Source organism: Rana temporaria, chromosome 5 (assembly GCF_905171775.1).
Source record: "Rana temporaria chromosome 5, aRanTem1.1, whole genome shotgun sequence".
In the NCBI taxonomy this organism is placed as follows: Eukaryota; Metazoa; Chordata; class Amphibia; order Anura; family Ranidae; genus Rana; species Rana temporaria.
Genome location: NC_053493.1, coordinates 145,746,749 through 145,767,866, shown reverse-complemented (window position 1 = coordinate 145,767,866; position 21,118 = coordinate 145,746,749). Strand labels below are relative to the sequence as shown.

The window sequence follows — 21,118 nt, the reverse complement described above, 5'->3', positions numbered from 1 at the left end:
TGCTCATTTAAATAAGCAAAAAAAACATTCACCCATAGATATGTTTAAGGGCCTTTGTCGATGGGTGTGGGGCTTGTGTCAATGGCATCAGTCTGAGATGCTTCTGCGATCATTTATTCAATGCAGGTGCATTTTGACCTGCAGTTGATCTTCTAACTTGCTTCAAGTAGTTTTTTTTGTATTCCCATAAACTTGTATGGAAATGCAAAAAAAAAGAAAAGAAAAAAAATCCTGTTGACAGAGGCAATTACAAAGATAGCTGGTAACAATACTCTACACAAAAAATGAAACCATTAAACTTACCTCATGTTTATCTGGAGCAATGAAATTTAGTTGGCAGTTGGATTCATACATGATTGAAAATGCTAGCTCAAGCAGCTCCTAAACGATAAAACAGACAGCTGGGTATAAGTATTAAACAGAGATGTGATGCGCTTGTGTAAAGCAATTCATGGAACATAGCATTCATGGTTGTTAAGTAAAGATGTTAATACAATTGTAGATGCTTTCCTAAATTGTAGATTTTTAGTCAGGAGTTTTTAATTATTTAAGCTGAAAATGTTTGGATCAAAAATTCACAAACTAGGTTTACGTGGTTTGGCACACATGACATGTGCAAAGGCATTTTCTTGTATTGAAGTTCTCTATAAGATGCCATCTTTCTGCCTTTTAGTTTATCAACTTTGGGGATAAACAGTAAAATGACTCTAATAGCTGGATTCAGGTAGATGCGCGCATTTTTACGGCGGCGTAGCTTATCGTATTTACGCTATGCCGCCGTAAGTCAGAGAGGCAAGTGCTGTATTCACAAAGCACTTGCCTCTTAAGTTACGGCGGCGTAGCGTAAATGGGGCCGGCGTAAGCGTGCCTAATTCAAATGAGGATGAGGGGGGCGTGTTTTATGTAAATGGGTGTTGACCCGACGTGATTGACGTTTTTTACGAATGGAGCATGCGCCGTCCATGTACATATCCCTCTGTGCATTGCTCCAAAAGTACGCCACAAGGACGTATTGGTTTTGACATGAACGTAAATTACGTCCAGCCCCATTCACAGACGACTTACGCAAACGACCTAAAATTTTCAAATTTCGATGCGGGAACGACGGCCATACTTAACATTGACTAGGCCAGCTATTTGTTCGACTAACTTTACGCCGGAAAAAGCCATACGTAAACAACGTAAAAAAAATGTGCCGGGCGCACGTACGTTTCTGAATCGGCGTATCTAGTCATTTGCATATTCTACGCCAAACTCAAAGGAAGCGCCACCTAGCGGCCAGCGTAAATATTGCACCCTAAGATACGACGACGTAGGAGACTTACGCCGCTCGTATCTTAGCCTAATTTAAGCGTATCTGCTTTCCAGAATACGCTTAAATTTAGGACGGCGTAGATTCAGAGTTACGTCAGCGTATCTACTGATACGCCGGCGTAAAGCTTTCTGAATCCAGCTATAAATATCCATGTATAAAATTGTAAATGTGCCAGTACAAGATGATCAACATTTTCTCAATGGACAGCAAGGCATGGCATTTCACCAGTTAAAAATGAAACACTGTGTTTTGTGTATCTGATTGATATTGTTGGAGAACTTCCCAAATAAATTGACAGTCGTCTAATAACTACATTAAAGAAAACTTTTCATGACAGAAATATGTAATTTATCATTTTCCTTCCATCTTACGTTTGCTGCATGCTAATTCTGGATTTGAGACACACCCAGACAACTAGAAAAAGGCCAATAAATGGTAGCCTACATATTTGTTTCATGGCAGGTGTACTTTAAGGAGTATCCAGACAAAATATAAAGGATTAGTTAATAATTTTATAAAAAAAGGAAAAGGTGCATAAACTCACAACAACATCCCCATCCCCCCAGTCCCTGCTGCTCTTACAGTAGCTTCCGCAATTACCATCTTCTGCCACCCTACCCAGCTGGTGAAACTGTACAGACATTTCAAAACATACCTACACAGCCCTGAAGGTTATGTAAGATCATAATTCTTGCAATAGTGAGTGGTCACAGGTCAGCATGACCAGGTGACCAATGAGAATCTTTTTTTAATGCCATCCCAGAAGAAAAAAAGGCTCAGGAGAGATTCTCTTATTCTGTTATTGCGTGGCCTTGCATTATGATGCAATATAGTCTCTGGCCTGTGTAGTGAAGCTTTGAACTATCAAGACTAAAGCCACGTACACACGATCAGTTTTCTCGTCGGGAAAACTGTCATGTTTTCTCTTGGACGAGAAAACCGGCCGTGTGAAGGCTCTCCAGCAGTTTTCCCGATGAGAAAACCGCAGAGAATCACGACAGGAAAATTTAGAACATGTTCTAAATTTTCTCGTCACGAATTGCGGGTTTTTTTTGATCGGCAGTTTTCCCATAGGGAAACACTGCTAGGGAGCATACACGCGGCCGGTTTTCTCAACCAAGAAAAAAACCTGTTGGGAAAACCGGCCATGTGTACACGGGGAAAAGGGACCAAGTCGGTCCTCGGTTTTCCCGTTGGGTTTCAGCGCAGAGATACCCGATCGTGTGTACGTGGCATAATACAGAGGCTGGAGTGGGTGGCAATAAATTGTGTTTAGGGCAGCTGGGGACTGAAGTGACTGGGAAAGCTGATGTGGGTAGTTCACCTTTTAATTTTATGTGAAAATGTGTCTGCATAACCTTTAGAGATTTTTCATTACATCTTGTACTGGTGACAAGTTGTCATTAATATAGGGAAAATGTTCTCAATGAAACATCATACAGCAGTTGTATTTAAAACTAAAAAAATTAATTTGTCTGAAGTTGCAGTTTTAAAGAATTCCTCAGCTAATTTCAATCAAACTCTGTTTATGTACATGCACCCTACCCCTAATACCTAGTACACACAATCAGAAAATCGTATAAAAAGTACTGTTTTTGAAACAATCGTATGATAATCTAATCATTAGTACACAGCTTTCAAGAGCAGATCAGGACAGGTTGTGCCAAATTATCCGATGGGACAAGCACAAAACTTTTTGTCGTACGATGCCAGATCGGACAGTTATCATTTAATCAGAACACTTTTCATCCAAAAATACAATACATCACTTCTGATTTTTTTTTCTTTCGTATGAGAATTTTTGTAACTTTAGTAACCTATTCATTTTTTGATACTCGTATGCAAAAAAAAACAAAAAAACAAACGGACAATCGTTTGTCTAATAATCTCATTGGGCCAGATCCTCAAAGAAGTTACACTGGCGTATCTATTAATACGCCGCGTAACTTCTATTTTGCTCCGGCGTATCTTTGTTTTGTATCCACAAAACAAGATACGCCTGAAGCTGTGCTAGATCCGACTGGCGTATGTCTTAGTACGCCGTCGGATCTAAGGTGCATATTTCCGCTGGCCGCTAGGTGGCGTTTCCGCATCGAGTATGCAAATTAGCTAGATACGGCAATCCACGAACGTACGTCCGGCCGGCGCATTTTTTTTACGTCGTTTCCGTAAGGCTTTTTTTCGGCGTATAGTTACCCCTGCTATATGAGGCGTACTCAATGTTAAGTATGGCCGTCGTTCCCGCATCAAATTTTGAATTTTTGAAGTCGCTTGCGTAAGTCGTTCGCGAATAGGGATTTGCGTAGAATGACGTTCACGTCGTAAGCATTGGCTTGTTGCTGGTTAATTTCGAGCATGCGCACTGGGATACCCCCACGGACGGCGCATGCGCCGTTAAAAAAAAATGTCATTTACGTCGGGTCAAGACGTATTTACATAAAACACGCCCCCATCACATCCATTTGAATTGTGCGCCCTTACGCCGCCAAAGTTACACTACGCCGCCGTAACTTACGGCGCAAATTCTTTGAGGAACGGACGGATAGAAGCGCCGCGCTTCGTGGATCTGGCCCATTGTGTGTACCAGGCTTAAGCCAGACCCACTCATTTCAAAAGCAGTGAAAAACGACTTAACCCTGTGTAAATAAAAATTTACTCTTTGAAACCCAATATCTAACTTGTTATTTTTTCAAGGGAATAGTGTGATAACTTTACAAAGGTGTCAGTTCTTGGCACTATGCTAAAAACATGGATAAAGGTGACCTGCAGTTTTTCCAGTGTCTAAGATGACTGTATTAACTGAGTGAAAAAGAACTGAGAAAATTATTTTATGGGAGCAGTGGTGAGGACGTCAGTGTGTAGCAAAACATTCATATCATAACGGACCCGAGGAGTACAAGTTCAGATACAAAAGAATGGCTACATAAAAGATTATATTATTATGCAGAGGGCCAGATCCACGTACCTCGGCGCATATCTAAGGCCGGCGTAGCGTATCTCAGATACACTACGCCGCCGTAACTTCCAGCGTATTTTCCGTATCCACAAAGAATTTGCGCCGTAAGTTACGGTGGCGTACCCTAACTGTGTCGGCGTAAGGGCGCGGAATTCAAATGACAAAGATGTGGGCGTGTTTTATGTTAATTCTACTTGACCTCACGTAAATGACGTTTTTTTTGAACGGCGCATGCGCCGTCCGTGGGGGTATCCCAGTGCGCATGCTCAAAATTACATCGCAAATAGTCAATGCTTTCAACGTGAACGTAATTTACGCAAAGCCCTATTCGCGAACGTTTTACGCAAACGACGTACACAACGGAAAATTCGACGCTGGCCCGACGTCCATACTTAACATTGCGTACGCCTCATAGAGCAGGGGTAACGTTACGCCGAAAAAAGCCTTACATAAACGACGTAAGAAAATGCGCCGGGCGGACGTACGTTTGTGGATTGGCGTATCTAGCTAATTTGCATACTCTACACGGAAATCAACAGAAGCACCACCTAGCGGCCAGCGTAAATATGCACCTTAGGTCCGACGGCGTACTAAGAAGTACATCAGTCGGATCTAGCCCCCATTCAGTCGTATCTTGTTTTTTGGATACAAAACAAAGATACGACGGGGCATCGTTGAAATTACGCGGTGTATCAATAGATACGCCGGCGTAATTTCTTTGTGGATCTGGGCCAGAATGTTTAGCAGGTTCTATGAGAAGTGTGAAAAAGGGGGAAAAAACTGCGCTAATCTGAAAATAGAATGAAGGATATATAAGCAGCTACACAAGCAATGTGACAAAAATTGGAAAAACAATGGTGAAAAATATGTAGCGCTAATAAAAATACTTATAAGCAGGAAATGAGTGAAAAACCATTTGAAGTCCAGTTGGACGAAACGCGTCGGGCTTGGTACACCTGCTCTCCATATTGCTTTTAATTAATTTTTTATGCTATAGTGATCACTTTCATGTCTATTGGTTTTACTACAATAAAACCTTACCCATTTTTACCTGCACCATCCGGAGCTTTGTTTTTTCTTTTTTCCTGCATGTCCTGTTGGGTCACTAAGTTTTTCACACTCCAAGATTGTGCCCACTGTCTCTGAATGGATACCACTTTGTCATCATTGATTGCTGCTTTGGAATATGTAGACTTCTGTCTTTGCCTTCGAATCCGAGTCTGAGCGAATCCACCCAGGGCGAAGCTCCAGTTCAGGACTACAGCCTCATATCTGGATATCCTGCTGGGAATCTACCATTGGGTCTGCATCCAGCTTAGCCGATTCGAGTGGAGTCCTTCCATGCGCATATGATCTGTTGTCGCTGACAAGCAGATCCACGTCATTCGGTAAGAGCATTCCATCTACTCCTGTTTTTCCGTGCAGAATGTCTCTTCTAGGATGATGATGTGGTCATATATCTTCTACTGACGGACTTTCGTTTGTTTTGGTGCTTCCATTATCAACCAATGGACACTTTTTCATGTGTTACTGTGGTTTAATCATATTCATTTATTTATCCACGGTTTTTCACTTATCTTGCTCATAAGTGTCTTTACCAGCGCCATAGACCTCTGGCGCTTTCATTATCAACTAATGGACACTCATTCACGTGCCACTGTGGTCTTTTTATTTATTTATCCATGGTTTTTTCACTCTTTTTCTGCTTATAAGTATTTTTATTAGCGCTACAGGTTCTATGAGAAATTCGAACTACTGCAAAACTGTTCGCACATCTATAATTTACACTGGTGCAAGCTCAAGAAAAAAAGGCAGAAAAATTATTCTCATCGTGTTCTTCTGAAACAACAACAGCTATTACCCCAACAGTCCTTGCCAATTAGAAAAACACCCTTAATTTACGTTAAAAAAAAAATGCTTTAATCTACTCAATTGTCATTGATTTGTTCTTGTTAATTAATATGCAAAGTAATTGGTTATACTTTACTCAAGCTTAGAAATATTCTTTACATTAGTACTAAGAATTCTGACACACGAGGAGCCTACCGTGTAATTATACTACTATGGCGGCTTCAAGGCATCCATAAATGTCATTTATTAATTACAGACTTACTTAACAAAGTGAAAAAAATTGTGCTACTGCAAAAAAATGTGGAGCTCTGGTGAAGCATTACAAGAAAAAAGCAATATATTGAATATTGCAGGATACATGCTTTTGGGAGAGCTCACCTTGTTTTGTTTGAGAGCACCTTTCTCCTTCATGTGTGGGCAGTCTTTTCCAGTTACTATTGCTTTAATGTCAGCCACTGGCACTATGTAGGGGGGAAAAAAAAGCATACAAGTTGTTAGAACAGTACATAAATGCATCCACTGTGGGAATTGAAGTTACATAAATAAATACAATGAACAAATATATATACTTGTTTAAAATACATGAATGAAAACTGTTTAACCTGCCACAGGGTTTATAATTCTGTGCAGACAGATTTATGATCCTGATACATTTACTAGATGGCACAGCCAAGGTCTTTGCTCCTCTCAGATATTTCTGCATGCTACAATGCATACATGGTACTGTTATTTTTCATAACAATGTTATGAATGGCATAACAATTCCAACGCCATTTGAGAAACAGGGTTTCAAATTTTGATTCACTGGTACAAAGTTTATTCGACCCTTACATCTCCTCCCTGTGCTGGATATGTCTTAGCCACGATGATACATATCTGCACATCTTATGGGCCTGCACAGTTCTGCAACCATTTTGGACTCAGGTTTGGAACCTGACCTACAGACTCACTGATGTTCAACTGGGTGGCTACCTAGTGGCTAATCCGCTACATCTGGACCATGTGTGTCCTCCAGGCAGTGCAAATGCTCTCTCACTATCCAACTGCTTACACAGCCAAGGAATATACATCACTGTTCTGGCAACAAATGACAGCACCACCTTTGGGAGTCTGGCTTTGCAAAATTCAGGAAATATGCTCCATGGATAAAAAACTGGAATACTGGCATCCTTTAACCATACAGAAGAACAATACCTTGTTCTAATGGTTCGACTATACTTTTTTAGCATATTTTGCTGCTGGCATAGCCTGTGGAGCTCCAACTTGGGTTAGGACTGTCTGAAACAGAGGTGGTGATAGATAGCCCCTACCTGGGTGCTCTATGTGTGGGGCACCCAGTGGCCCGCTGTAATGGGAACCTTGGGACACTCCAGTTCCCAAAAAAAGAGATTTTTAATACAGCTTACCTGTAAAATCTTTTTCTTGGAGTACATCACGGGACACAGAGCGGCATTCATTACTATATGGGTTATATGGAGTACCTTCAGGTGTAGACACTGGCAATCTCAAACAGGAAATGCCCCTCCCTATATAACCCCCTCCCATAGGAGGAGTACCTCAGTTTTGTAGCAAGCAGTATGCCTCCCAAAATGGTCCTCAAAAAAGAGGGGTGGGAGCTCTGTGTCCCGTGATGTACTCCAAGAAAAAGATTTTACAGGTAAGCTGTATTAAAAATCTCTTTTTCTTTATCGTACATCACGGGACACAGAGCGGCATTCATTACTATATGGGATGTCCCAAAGCAATGCTTACAATGAGGGGAGGGAGAACATCTCCAAGACAAAAGGATTTAATTTAGAGATATACTCAAATCATAATAAATCCAACTTAGTTGAGAAAAATAATTTTAAATTTTAAATTTAACTCAAAAAAGAGGAGCCCCCGGAATCCGAGGGTCTCAAACTGCAGCCTGCAGCACTGCCTGCCCGAAGGCAGTATCAGTATTCCTTCTTACGTCCAACTTGTAGAATTTTGTAAACGTGTGGACAGAAGACCGGGTTGCCGCCTTGCAAACTTGAGCCATAGAGATCTGGTGGTGTGCTGCCCAGGAGGCGCCCATGGCTCTAGTAGAATGAGCCTTTAATGATACTGGAGGAGGCAACCCTTTCAAGCCGTAGGCCTGAGTGATTAATTGCTTAATCCACCTAGAAATGGTGGACTTTGCAGCTGCCTGCCCCTTCTTGGGCCCCTCCGGTAGAATGAACAGCACATCTGTTTTCCGGATCTTCTTTGTAGCTTTAAGATAGGCCTTCATGGCCCTGACAATATCCAAGGTATGCAGCAACCCTTCCTTTCTGGAAGTAGGTTTAGGGAAGAAGGATGGTAATACCAAATCCTGGTTCAAATGAAAACTGGATATGACCTTCGGTAGGAAGGAAGGATGAGGGCGGAGAACGACCCTGTCCTTATGAAAAACAAGATATGGTTCCTTACAGGATAAGGCCGCTAGCTCCGAAACTCTTCTTGCGGAAACTATGGCAACCAAAAATACTAACTTCCTTGTCAGTAGAACCAAAGGAATTTCAGCCAACGGCTCAAACGGTTGTTTCTGTAAACTTGAGAGAACAAGATTTAAATCCCACGGACAAAGCGGGGATTTAACTGGAGGTCTAATACGTAAGACCCCTTGAAGGAAGGTCTTAACCAGCGAGTGGGTGGCCAGCGGCCGCTGAAACCACACTGACAGAGCAGAAATCTGTCCTTTGATTGTGCTTAATGCCAATCCTTTATCCACTCCTAGCTGGAGAAAACTTAATACTCTATCGATGGTAAATTTGCGAGAAAAGCCATCGCTTGGACTCACACCAGCCTACATAGGCCTTCCAGACCCTGTAATAAATCACCCTAGAGACCGGTTTCCTGGCTCTGATTAGGGTAGAGACTACTTTCTGAGACAGACCTCTACCCCTGAGAATCAGGGATTCAGCTTCCAGGCCGTCAAATTTAGATGCCGTAAGGCAGGGTGGAGGATCGGACCTTGCGATAGCAGGTCTGGCCGTAGAGGAAGAGTCCAAGGGTCTCCCACTACCATCTTTAGGATGAGTGAGTACCATGCCCTTCTGGGCCATGCTGGAGCTACCAGGATGACTGGTATGTGTTCCACCCGGATCCTGCGCAGCAGGCGGGGTAGTAACTGGAGCGGGGGAAACGCATAAAGAAGTTTGAACTGATGCCAAGGGCAAACCAACGCATCGGTTCCGCAGGTCATCGGATCCCTTGAGCGGGATATGAACCTGTCTAGTTTCTTGTTGAGTCTCGATGCCATGATATCCACGTCCGGCACTCCCCATCTTTGGCAGAGTGCTTGAAAGACTTGTGGATGCAGAGACCATTCCCCCGGCCATAGAGTCTGGCGGCTTAAGAAGTCCGCCTGAAAGTTGTCCACTCCTGGAATGAATATTGCCAATATGCAGGGCACATGCGCCTCTGCCCATAGGAGAATCAAGCTCACCTCTCTCTGAGCGGCTTGACTCCTGGTTCCCCCTTGGTGATTTATGTATGCCACGGCCGTGGCATTGTCTGATTGAATTCTCACCGGGAACCCCTGCAATTTTGACGTCCAAGCCCTGAGGGCTAGTCGAGCAGCTCTGAGCTCCAAGATGTTGATGGGCAACTGCTTCTCTGGCTTTGCCCAAGTACCTTGGCGAGTGCAACCATCCAAAATTGCTCCCCAGCCCGTCAGGCTGGCGTCTGTGGTCACTATCTTCCAAGCCACTGGGCTGAAAGACTTCCCCTTCAGTAGATTCTGAGGGTCTAACCACCAACACAGACTTTGTCGGACTCTTGATAAGAGCGGCAACGGGATATCCAAGGCCTGTGGCCTTCTGCTCCATGCTGACAGGATGGCTGCCTGTAGGATGCGAGTGTGGCTCTGGGCGTATGGTACCGCCTCGAACGTGGCCACCATCTTGCCTAGTAACCTCATACATAGGCGAATAGTCGGTTCTTTCTTGCTTAGAACCAGTAGGATTAATTCCTTGATGGCTTTTACCTTCCTCAGAGGTAGGAACACTCCTTGTTGTTCTGTGTCTAATCTCATGCCGAGATATTCCAACTGCCTTGTGGGCTGGAAAGCTGACTTTTCTCGATTTAGGACCCAGCCGAACCTCTCGAGGTATTGGACCGTGAGGGCCACTGCTCGCTCCAAGCCGGGAGACGAGTGGTCTATGACTAGGAGGTCGTCCAGGTATGCTAGGATCGTGACCCCTTGGATCCTTAGCTTGGCTAGGATCGGAGCTAGGACCTTCGTGAACACCCGGGGGGCCGTAGCCAACCCGAAGGGAAGCGCCACGAATTGGAAGTGACGCGAAGCCACCATGAAGCGTAGATATCTTTGATGTGGCTGATAAATTGGAACATGAAGGTAGGCATCCTTTATGTCTATGGACGCCATGAAGTCGTCCTTCTGGAGTGTGGCAGCTGCTGACCGCACGGATTCCATCCGAAATGAGCGGATCTTTAGATATGCATTTACCATCTTTAGGTCCAAAATTGGCCTGACATCTCCATTGGGGATGATGAATAGGTTGGAGTAGAAACCCAGCCCCTGTTCCAGGACTGGCCGGAATCCGAGGCGGATCGTTTGGAATCCTCGACTCCTGGAAATGAGGAGGAGGAAACCTTAGGAAATCTAATTTGTAGCCTGTGGCCACGGAAGACCGTACCCACTCGTCGGGAATGCTGGCTTCCCAAATCTCTGAAAAGAGTCGCAGCCTTCCCCCCACCTTCGTGGGTGGGGGCGCCCCTTCATAAGGTTGGCTTGGGGGCTGGTTTTGCTGGTTTGCGAAACCACTGCCTTTTGCCTCTAACAGCCTGTCCTTGTGATTTGCTGTTGAAGCCGAAGTTTGCTTTTGCAGGAGGCCGTCGATACTGCTTGGCATTAGAGGGCCCCTGCCCAGGGGAATACTGTCGTTTAAACGCAGGCCCCTGAACCTTCTTCTTAGTTGGCAAGAGAGTACTCTTGCCGTTTGAAATGGTCTGAATGTATTTATCTAGGTCTTCTCCGAAGAGTCGTCCTCCATGGAAGAGGAACCCTACCAGGAGCTTCTTGCATGGGGGCTCAGCCTCCCAGCTTTTTAACCATAAGAGTCTTCTCATATGGATAAGGGATAACGATAAACGTGACGCTTGCTGGATAGAATCCTTGATTGCGTCTACCGTAAAACATATGGCCTTAGGGACATCCGAAAATTCTTCTGCCTGCTGGGCAGGAATAAGTTTAAGCATCTGCTTAAATTGATCCGATAATGCTTGAGCGACCCCAATCGCAGCCACAGCTGGCTGTACTACTGCCCCTGCAGTAGTGAAGGAGTTCTTAAGTAGTGCTTCCAAGCGCTTATCAACTGGATCCTTGAACACCTGTATGTTTTCTACAGGGCATGTTAACGATTTGTTAACACATGAGATGGCTGCGTCCACTGCAGGAGTAGCCCATCTTTTGGAAAATTTTTCTTCCATAGGATATAGGACAGAGAACTTCTTAGGTGGTAAGAAGATCTTATCTGGCTTGTTCCAATCTTGGAACAAAACTCCCTCTAATAGAGGATGGATCGGAAACACAGCATTGCTTTGAGGCGCCCTCAGTGAGCCCAAAGCTGAAACCGTCGATACCTGGAGATCTGGTACTGGCAAGTTGAATGCCCTATGGACCAAGTCCGACAATCCTTGAATCCACCAGCTCTCCCTCAGGGAGACTGCCCCAGACTCCTCTGTATCCGGATCTTCGATCCCTGAACCTACTTGGTCCTTGTCCAAGAGGTCGTCCAATTCCCCTGAGGAAAGGACCTCCTCTTCTGAGGGTCCGCGCTCGGGCGACGGAGATCTATTCCGCTTACTGCCCCGCATAGCTGCGGCTATCATTTTACCCATGCTTTTCTGCATCTCTTTTAAAGAGGTGAGTAATACCTCCTCCGTGACCATCTTAGGGTTGGACTGACCCGCGTCAGCTCCAGCCCCAGATCCCGATGGCCCCAAGGCTCCCTGTGGGGAAAGCAGCGGCATAGCATTGTCCGAGACCTCAGACTCTCTGGGGGAATCCCCACCTCTTGTACCCTTGTTTTTTGATGCCATGGTACAATACCGAGGTACACCTGCTACTTATTGGTACCTGGGACTTATAAATAGTTAAATGCCCAAACACCTGTTTGGGGGATAAAAAATGCTTCCTCTCCCCTAGATGACACTTTTTTTTTTTTTTTTTTTTTTTTTCAAAAAAAATCTTTTTTTTTTTTTTTTTCAAATCTAGGAAAGAAAAAACATTCTGTCCCCCTGAGTAGTATTGCAAGAAAAACTATGAGATGGAAAAGAAACAGCCTATTCCTAGGCTTGAAAACAGTCTTTCTGAAGACTGCAATATTCTTTCTGGCCACTGTGTGTCCTCGGCGCCCCGTGCTTGCCGTTCTGGTCTTTCCTCCTCAGTTCCAAAGTATTGAATGAGCTATATGGAACAAACAAGGAAGGGCCGCCCCTTCCTTAAGCCACTGACCCGCCCTTCCCCCCCAGCAATCTCAAACAGGAAATGCCCCTCCCGACAGGGGGGGGGGTGGGGTTGGGAGGAAGGGACCTCTCTGCTCCAGCAAACTGCAGCCTGCAGCCTGGACCCCTGAGGAGGTCGGCGTTTTGCCTGCTTTGCAGGCCGTGAGGAGGAAGACTAAATGGAGCATCGCCTGGAGGCTTGCAGGTAAGCACAGCTCTCTGACACACACATATACTTTTATATCACAGGCCCCACTCAATGCTTTTCCAACACTACAAGGGAGGTCACATCTTATGGGGAATAATACATATAGAGCCATCCTATCTTTATGATATGTGACTAGTTTGCCAGATGCAGTGCATAACTTTAGGCATGTCCCCTGTGACCCCCCAGAAAAAACCTGCTAAGAACCAAGTTCCGCAAGTTTTTCCCCTCACTTACCTGCTCCATGCCGCAGGACTTTGCCAAGCAAGAGGCCCAATCTTCCCCCATCTCGGTGGGGATGTCTAGACCTTCAGGCCCTGGGTTCCTATGAAGGATCCACTGTCCTGGGCCCATATAGCACTCTGGCAACAGAAACATTAGGCACCCAAAGGTTTCTAAGTTCTGGGCCCAGGGTCCAGCTCTCTAAAAAGAAAAGCATTATGGGCTATACCCCAAGGGTTTGGGGTCCGGTTACTGACCACTTTAGCGCTGAGGCTTTTTTGGACAGAACCGGTTAGCTCACCTAATCCCAAGGATGTGGAGGCAAGCTAAACCATGACTAACACCTAAGACACTGGCGGAAAAACTGAGGTACTCCTCCTATGGGAGGGGGTTATATAGGGAGGGGCATTTCCTGTTTGAGATTGCCAGTGTCTACACCTGAAGGTACTCCATATAACCCATATAGTAATGAATGCCGCTCTGTGTCCCGTGATGTACGATAAAGAAATACCTTTTACCATTTTTCTTATTTTTTTAATGCAATTGGAACGGACCATTCCACGCAGTCTATAGATGTTTTGGTGAACCCAGTATGACTATCCTACTGTTATATTTGTCTTGAGATAATGCGTTAAGTGCAAGACCTAAAAGAATGAGTTTCCTGCTGATACCTGCCAGCTGGAAATTCAAGTACGTAAGCTGGTTTCCCTGACTCGTCTTGAGAAAATCGCTAATGCTGCTTTTCATGCCTATTGTGTTTTATATTACATTTCTTTATCTTTGGTATTATATGTAAGCCTATTCTGGCCTTTGTTATGTGCACCTACTCTATAGACTTAGCGCCAATTGTCAGGCACTCTTATCTTTTTGTCATCTATGTTGGCTACAAAACCTTAAAGCGGTTGTATAGCTCTTTTTTTTTTACTTTTACCTACAGGTAAGCCTATACTAAGGCTTACCTGTAGGTAACAAACATATCTCCTAAACCTGCACGGTTTAGGAGATATTCCCCTCGCAATGTGCCGCTGACTGCATACTAGCTCATTATGCCTTTTCCCTTACAGGTGTAAAAAAAGTATACAGGGTATACAACCACTTTAAGGCTGGCCATACATTTTTTTATTTTCTTATAAGATTTCCTTTAGATTTACCTTCAACTATGCCTGCCTGATTGCATACAAATTGAAAGTTTTAGGTTTGAACTCATATTATATGGCTTTGGTAAATCTAAAGGAAAATTGTACAAAAAATGTGTATAATGTATGGCCAGTCTAAATAAAGAATGAAAAAAAAATCATAACAAACTTTATTAAATGCGGTTTAAAAAAGGCTGTTATGAATTTGGACATGACCCAATCCTAAGTGCACCCAATACCATTTATTTTCTTTTTTGTTATGTACTATGGTTTGGTTATAAGGACTGGTAATATTTATATCATTGCAATGTTCTTAAACTGTATGCAGTAAAAAAATACAGTCTGATCTAGGACGTCCCTAGGTTATGAATGGATAATGTGTGCCAGACAGCAAACAAATGAGGTCCACACTCTCCTTTCTCCTAAATGTCCAGTGTTAGGCCTCGTACACTCGACCGGATCTGTCCGTTGGGATTTATCCGCGGATCAGTTCCAGCAGACAAATCCGGTCGTGTGTATGGCCTAGCGGACATTTATTCGGCGGAGATTTCTCCAGCCGACGATTTTCAAGCGGATAAAAATTTCTTAGCATGCTAAGAAATCTATCCGCTGGAAACCTGTCCGTTGGACTGATCCGGTCGTCTGTACAGACTCACCGGATAAGTCCAAGCGATCCCCATCCCTCGCATGCGTCGAAGTGATTCGACGCATGCGTGGAAGTATTTACCTTCCAGGGTCACGCACGTCGCCGTGTCATCGTCGCGGCGACGGCGCGGCACGTCACCGCGTATGTTTTCCGCGGGGATTTTGATCTGATGGTGTGTACAGCCCATCAGATCAAAATCGGGAGCAGAAATGTCCGCTGGAAACGGTCCGGCGGACCGTTTCCAACGGATATCCACTCGTCTGTAAGAGGCCTTAGATGGACAAGACTGTGCAATGCAGTATAGCCTTGTTGTTTTACAGTACTACCCTTCTCTCTGCTGTGCTGGAGATTACAGGAGGCCGATTTCGAGGGAGATTTTAAATATTTAACTGGTGGCTTTTATATTTGTCTGTAGGTCAGCTTTAAAAAGGCTTTGAGTTCCATTAATAATACACACATTATTTTGAAATTGTATAAAAGAAAACATTGCTGTTAGGTTACAGTGTTTTTTTATTTTTTTCTATTTTTACATCTTCAAGCTTTGTTTGCTGCATACTGAATACACTATAAGTATGTGGGTTCCAAAAACCATTTAAATCTATTTGCTAAAATAATTAATTACTCCTAAACCTCCTTCAGTATATTGCCATTAATCCAGAAGAACAATGTCACTGATTTGTACTGCTGTTGGGTACATTGTATATGTTCTCATTATTTATTCTGGAGATTTTAAGATCCACTTTGCTGTAGTTTCAATCAGCAAAAACAACAGGATTAATTTTACATGCACGGCGATCTTTATTTATGTTTACAGCAGATGCCAAGTCTGCAGCAGTAATTATATTAGAGAGAAAATCCATAGAAAATCTTTTATTTTTATCCTCGTAAGCCTCGGCATGTTTTAACTCAACAAAGATTACATGCTGAATAATGAAAATAGGCTATGCAACGCAAAATATTTTAAAACATTGTAACCAAAATGCATAATGTTTTACAGGACTAGTAGCAGCATTTTCTATTTGTAGCAACATTTTCTTGCAGGTTCCTACTCAAACGAAAACCATGGTAAATGCGCATAACTATTGAAAACCAATCAATTAGCAGGAAGACTTTACGAGTAACCTTCTCTACTACCAGACAACATCTTTAGGTATGCAAGTTCTTAAGGGACATTGGACTGTTTTAATTTAATATTTTGCCAAAAAAGAAGTGTATATATTCAACGGGCATTTAATAGTTGCATCTGCTTTGGGGTATGTAGATATAGTCAAGCGATTTATTTGTTGTTCCACTAAACAATAGAATGGGGAAGACACATGATCTAGCATTTTTTAGGGAGGATAGTGGGAAAAAAGTCATTATCTCATGGAGGAGCAAACAACTTGTTAATGAGTGAGGCCTGATGAATATGGCCAGAGGTGTTCAAGGTCCACAACTGATGAAAGAACTACTTTCTATTAAAGTGATTTTCAGTAGAGCGGCACAAACACTTCAGTAACCTAGCTGCAGGGTTTCTGGAGAGCAGAAGCTGGGACTGATACTTCCAGAATTGAAACTTTGATAAAAAAAAATATGTTTTGAGGAAGCAATTTGCAAAGATGCTACTACTGTACATTTTAAAAATGAAAATTTAGTCAAGTGACAGGGACTCTTAGAAAAAAATAGATAAAAGATCCAGGGCACGTGTTTTCCAGTGAGAGGGTCAAATTATTATTTTACAATTCACACTTGATAACATCGCTATATGACACTCTTGCTCTCAACAGTGTCCTATAACGGTATAGTTATATACAAACACTAAGGCCCAGATTCTCTAAAAAACGCCTATCTTTAGGCGGGCGTAGCATATCTCAGATACACTACGCCGCCGTAACTTAGAGCGGCAGATCCCGTATTCAGAAAAATTTTCCGCTCTAAGTTACGGCGTAGTAGTGTATCTGATACGGCGTAAGCCCGCGTAATTCAAACTAGGCTAGTGTGGGCGTGTTTTATGTTAATGTATCGTGACCCGACGTGATTGACGTTTTTAACGAACGGCGCATGCATGCTCAGTATCACATTGATTTTTTAAATTAAATTGCGCCCGCTCAATGCCTAGTCGACGTGAACGTAACTTACGTCCAGCCCCATTCATGGACGACTTACGCAAACGACGTAAAACGTGAAACATTCGACGCTGTTCAGATGTCCATACCTAACATTAGTACGCCTCATAGAGCAGGGGTAACTATACGCCGAAAAAAGCCTTACGCAAACGACGTAAAAAAAAATGCGCCGGCCGCACGTACGTTTGAGAATCGGCGTATCAAGCTCATTACCATATTCGACGTGTAAATCGACGGAAGCGCCACCTAGCGGCCAGCGTAAATATGCAACTTAGATACGACGGCGAAAGAGACTTACGCCGGTCAGATCTAAGACAAATCTATGCGTAACTGATTCTAAGAATCAGGCGCATAGATACGACGCCTCAAACTCAGAGTTACGACGGTGTATCTGGAGATACGCCGGCGTAACTCCTACGAGAATCTGGGCCTAAGTAACCTAGCTGCAGGGTTTCTGGATAGCAGAGGCTGGGACCGATACTTTCAGAATTGTTGGATCTCTAAGAAACTTTGATAAAAAGAAAAAGGTTTTGGGCAAGCAATTTGCAAAGATGCTACTGCTGAAAACTTTAAAAATGAAAAATGTAAGTCTGGTGACAAGGTCTCTTTTAAAAAAAATATATATATAAAAACTCCAGGGTACATGTTGTTCAGTGAATGGGTCAAATTATTATTTTAACATTTACAATTGATAACATCGCTATATGACACTCTTGATATCAACATAAAAATAGGATCTACAGTAGAGGGGAAGAGTTCATTACCTAAGATATGTGGATTAAACAGTAAGTAATAGGGACAGCCTACGTCAAGGAAAACTGATGTCAAAAAAAAAAAAAAAAAAAAAATGCACTGGGGAAGTCATTTATTTCGATTAAAATCAGGCTTAGCATAACTGTCCAATGAATTCCACAGTAATGCCAGGAAAAAATAGGTCATGTCACCCAATGTGATCATATTAATGTGCCGTTTCACCTACTTGTTTACTTGTGCATGAGATGTATGTAGAAAAATTTAATAAAATCATTGTAGAAGAGAAAAAAGATATGTAGGGATATGTAAAGCCAAGCATTATAACTACGGTAATTGATATCTATTTCTTCCTTCTTCGGTATGAAATGAATCAGCCAATTTAGAAAGGTTCATCTCTGCTGCAGATATATTGACTTGCATACAGTAGAAGTGCAGAAATAACTGAAGCTTTAGTATTTACACTTGCAGGTACCAGAATCTCACCTAGATAAAGAGGGTGAAGTATACAGTAAAGCAGTTATCACATTAATCTATGGATGAATGGTTTATTGCGAATGAAGTGAGTGGTGGCCAATTATCTATGCTAAAAGGTGTTGTTATTAGATTTAGAAGCCTGATTCCCCACCAATTGTTCTCTCACATAACTCAAATTATTTATATTGTTAGCCATGAATAAATAATGTGGGCAAAAGCTAAAAAATAAAGTAAAATAATGTAATCTGCTATACAACAGATACATAACAGTGATCATAAGAGGTATCCACAAGCTCATAAATGATGTGCAAAATTCTCCTATTGTCCATCTCAGAAGAAGGGGTGCACAGTTCGGATGCTTCAAAACACAATCTAAATATGCTGGATAAACAAGTAGCAAGAATATTAATATTAATATTATTAAAGCCCAGGTTTAGTCAAAATTAAAAAAAATATATATAGCACAAGGGCATTACCTACTATTAATCCAATGTGGCCCTTGTGCTGCTGGTTGGCGGGCGTTGATAGAACTGGCAGATCTGTGACAGGCACATGAAATACATATATAGCTAAAGGGGAACACTGTTACCTTGAATGATTATATAGATCCTGTACACCTACTGGTTCAAGTACATCTAGGACACATTAAAGAGAGACCCTTCTAGCTTTTGGTCTTAAAGTGGTACTAAGCCCACAACAGTAAAATCAGTCTGTACTGTATATGCAGTAAAGCATGCTCGTTATACTAACTGTGGAACCTAAGGGATTAATCCCGCACATTGTGTTTAAAGGCTATTCTGATCCTCCCAATCTTCCACTGTCCCAAAATCATCTCCTGATAAAACAGAGCCTTTGGGCACTCTGCACATGCTCAATTTGGTGTGTATTGTATTTCTTTGGAGAGTGCATGTGATCAGCACAGGGCCAATCAGCACTGTCCAGACATATGGTCAGGGGTCCTACAGCCTCATAGGACAATCAGGGGAGAATGAAAACTCCTCCTACAAGCTTTAACCAGACACTGATATAAGTCACAAGACTGTTATATACTGCTGATGAGAAAAGGTCTTTAGCAGTTTATATTTACTAAAATAATTGCATTTCCATGTTCTGTGGGAGACCAGATATAGTGAATGCAGGGTCCTGGGTTTAGTAACACTAAACACTAGCGTTTTACATATACTCTTGTATACAGTATACAGTATAGGTTAACTAAGCAGACAACACAGTAGAGATGCTTGGTCTGAGAGACACATTGTCTGAATGAAACTTCATACTGAGCCATATTATACAGGGAAGAGTCTTTGTTATGAATCACTGTTAATGAGTCAATGAACAGGGTAAACAATAGAATTAATAAATCAAATAAGCAAACTGATAGACTAAGGCCCCATACACACGACCAAACATGTCTGCTGAAACTGGTCCGCGGGCCAGTTTCAGCATACATGTTCGGTCGTGTGTAGGCCCGAGCGGGCAGGATTCCAGCAAACATTTGCCCGCCGGGCCTTTTCCCAGCGGGCAAAAATTCCTGGACTTTCTTTAAAACAGTCCGCTGGAATCCTGCCCGCTCGGACATGTTCGGTCGCCTGTACAGACCTACCGTACATGTCCGAGCGCCCGCCATCCCTCGCATGCGTCAAATGACTTTGACGCATGCGTGGAAGCATTTAACTGGCAGGCCCGCCTACGTCATCGTCGCGGCGACACAGCGGACACGCCCCCGCGTATTGTTTATGCGCGGATTTCTGTACGATGGTTAGTACAGCCATCGTACAGAAATCCCCGGCCAGACATGTACGGTGAAAACGGTCCGGCGGACCGCTTTCATCGTACTTGTTTGGTCATCTGTACACGGCCTAACACAAAAAGGAATCTAAACCTCCTCCTGCTGGCTCAAAAGCAGAAAGTAAAATACTGATATATATAAAAAAGAAATACAAGACAATATTTTTAAAAAATGTTACTTATTTTGCCATGTTCATAAATAAATGAATGTACAAAATCACTATACGCTCCACCAAGCTCTTGTGTGTAACAAACGTAACAAACAACTTGAATAGGAATATTGAAACATTTTTCTTGATCAGCGCCTGCAGCAGAGAGTCCTCACTGTCCGAAATCAATGTCTCAGGCGGGCGGATTCATCTAATAACCTCAGTTGTGTAGATGGAGGAATCTATTCATTTTTCTTCTATGGTCATCCCCAGTGTAACCAGAAGCAGCATTAACCAGTTCCCGACCCCCGCATGTACATATACGTCCACAATATGGCACGTACAGGCACATGGGCGTACAGGTACGTCCTCGCCTATTAGCGGGTGGGGGGTCCGATCGGGACCCCCCCCGCTACATGCGGAGGTCGGGTCCGCTCGGGGAGCGATCCGGGACCACGGCGCGGCTATTTGTTTATAGCCGCTCCGTCGCGATCGCTCCCCGGAGCTGAAGAACGGGGAGAGCCGTGTGTAAACACGGCTTCCCCGTGCTTCACTGTGTCGGCGCATCGATCGCGTCATTCCCTTTATAGGGAAGACACGATCGATGACGTCATTCCTACAGCCACACCCCCCAACAGTTGTAAACACATACTAGGTGCACCCTAACTCCTACAGCGCCCCCTGTGGTTAACTCCCAAACTGCAACTGTCATTTTCACAATAAAGAATGCAATTTAAATGCATTTTTTGCTGTGAAAATGACAATGGTCCCAAAAATGTGTCAAAATTGTCCGAAGTGTCCGCCATAATGTCGCAGTCACGAAAAAAATCGCTGATCGCCGCCATTAGTAGTAAAAAAAAAAAAATTAATAAAAATGCAATAAAACTATCCCCTATTTTGTAAACGCTATAAATTTGGCGCAAACCAATCGATAAACGCTTATTGCGATTTTTTTTACTAAAAATAGGTAGAAGAATACGTATCGGCCTAAACTGAGGAAAAAAAATGTTTTTATATATGTTTTTGGGGGATATTTATTACAGC

At 43.1% G+C, this 21,118-nt stretch overlaps 1 protein-coding gene across 6 annotated transcripts in view; it reads right to left on the bottom strand.

The window, feature by feature from the left end:
* The window catches only part of ELMO1 (engulfment and cell motility 1), a 559,417-nt gene that overhangs the window by 9,419 nt on the left and 528,880 nt on the right, over positions 1–21,118 (bottom strand). For all 6 annotated transcript variants that reach the window (XM_040353213.1, XM_040353215.1, XM_040353217.1 and 3 more), the window contains 2 exons: positions 6,501–6,583; positions 304–381 (listed from right to left, as the gene is read on the bottom strand). In XM_040353213.1, coding sequence (XP_040209147.1) covers positions 304–381; positions 6,501–6,583 — 161 coding nt within the window. The remainder of the gene's footprint in view (positions 1–303; positions 382–6,500; positions 6,584–21,118) is intronic.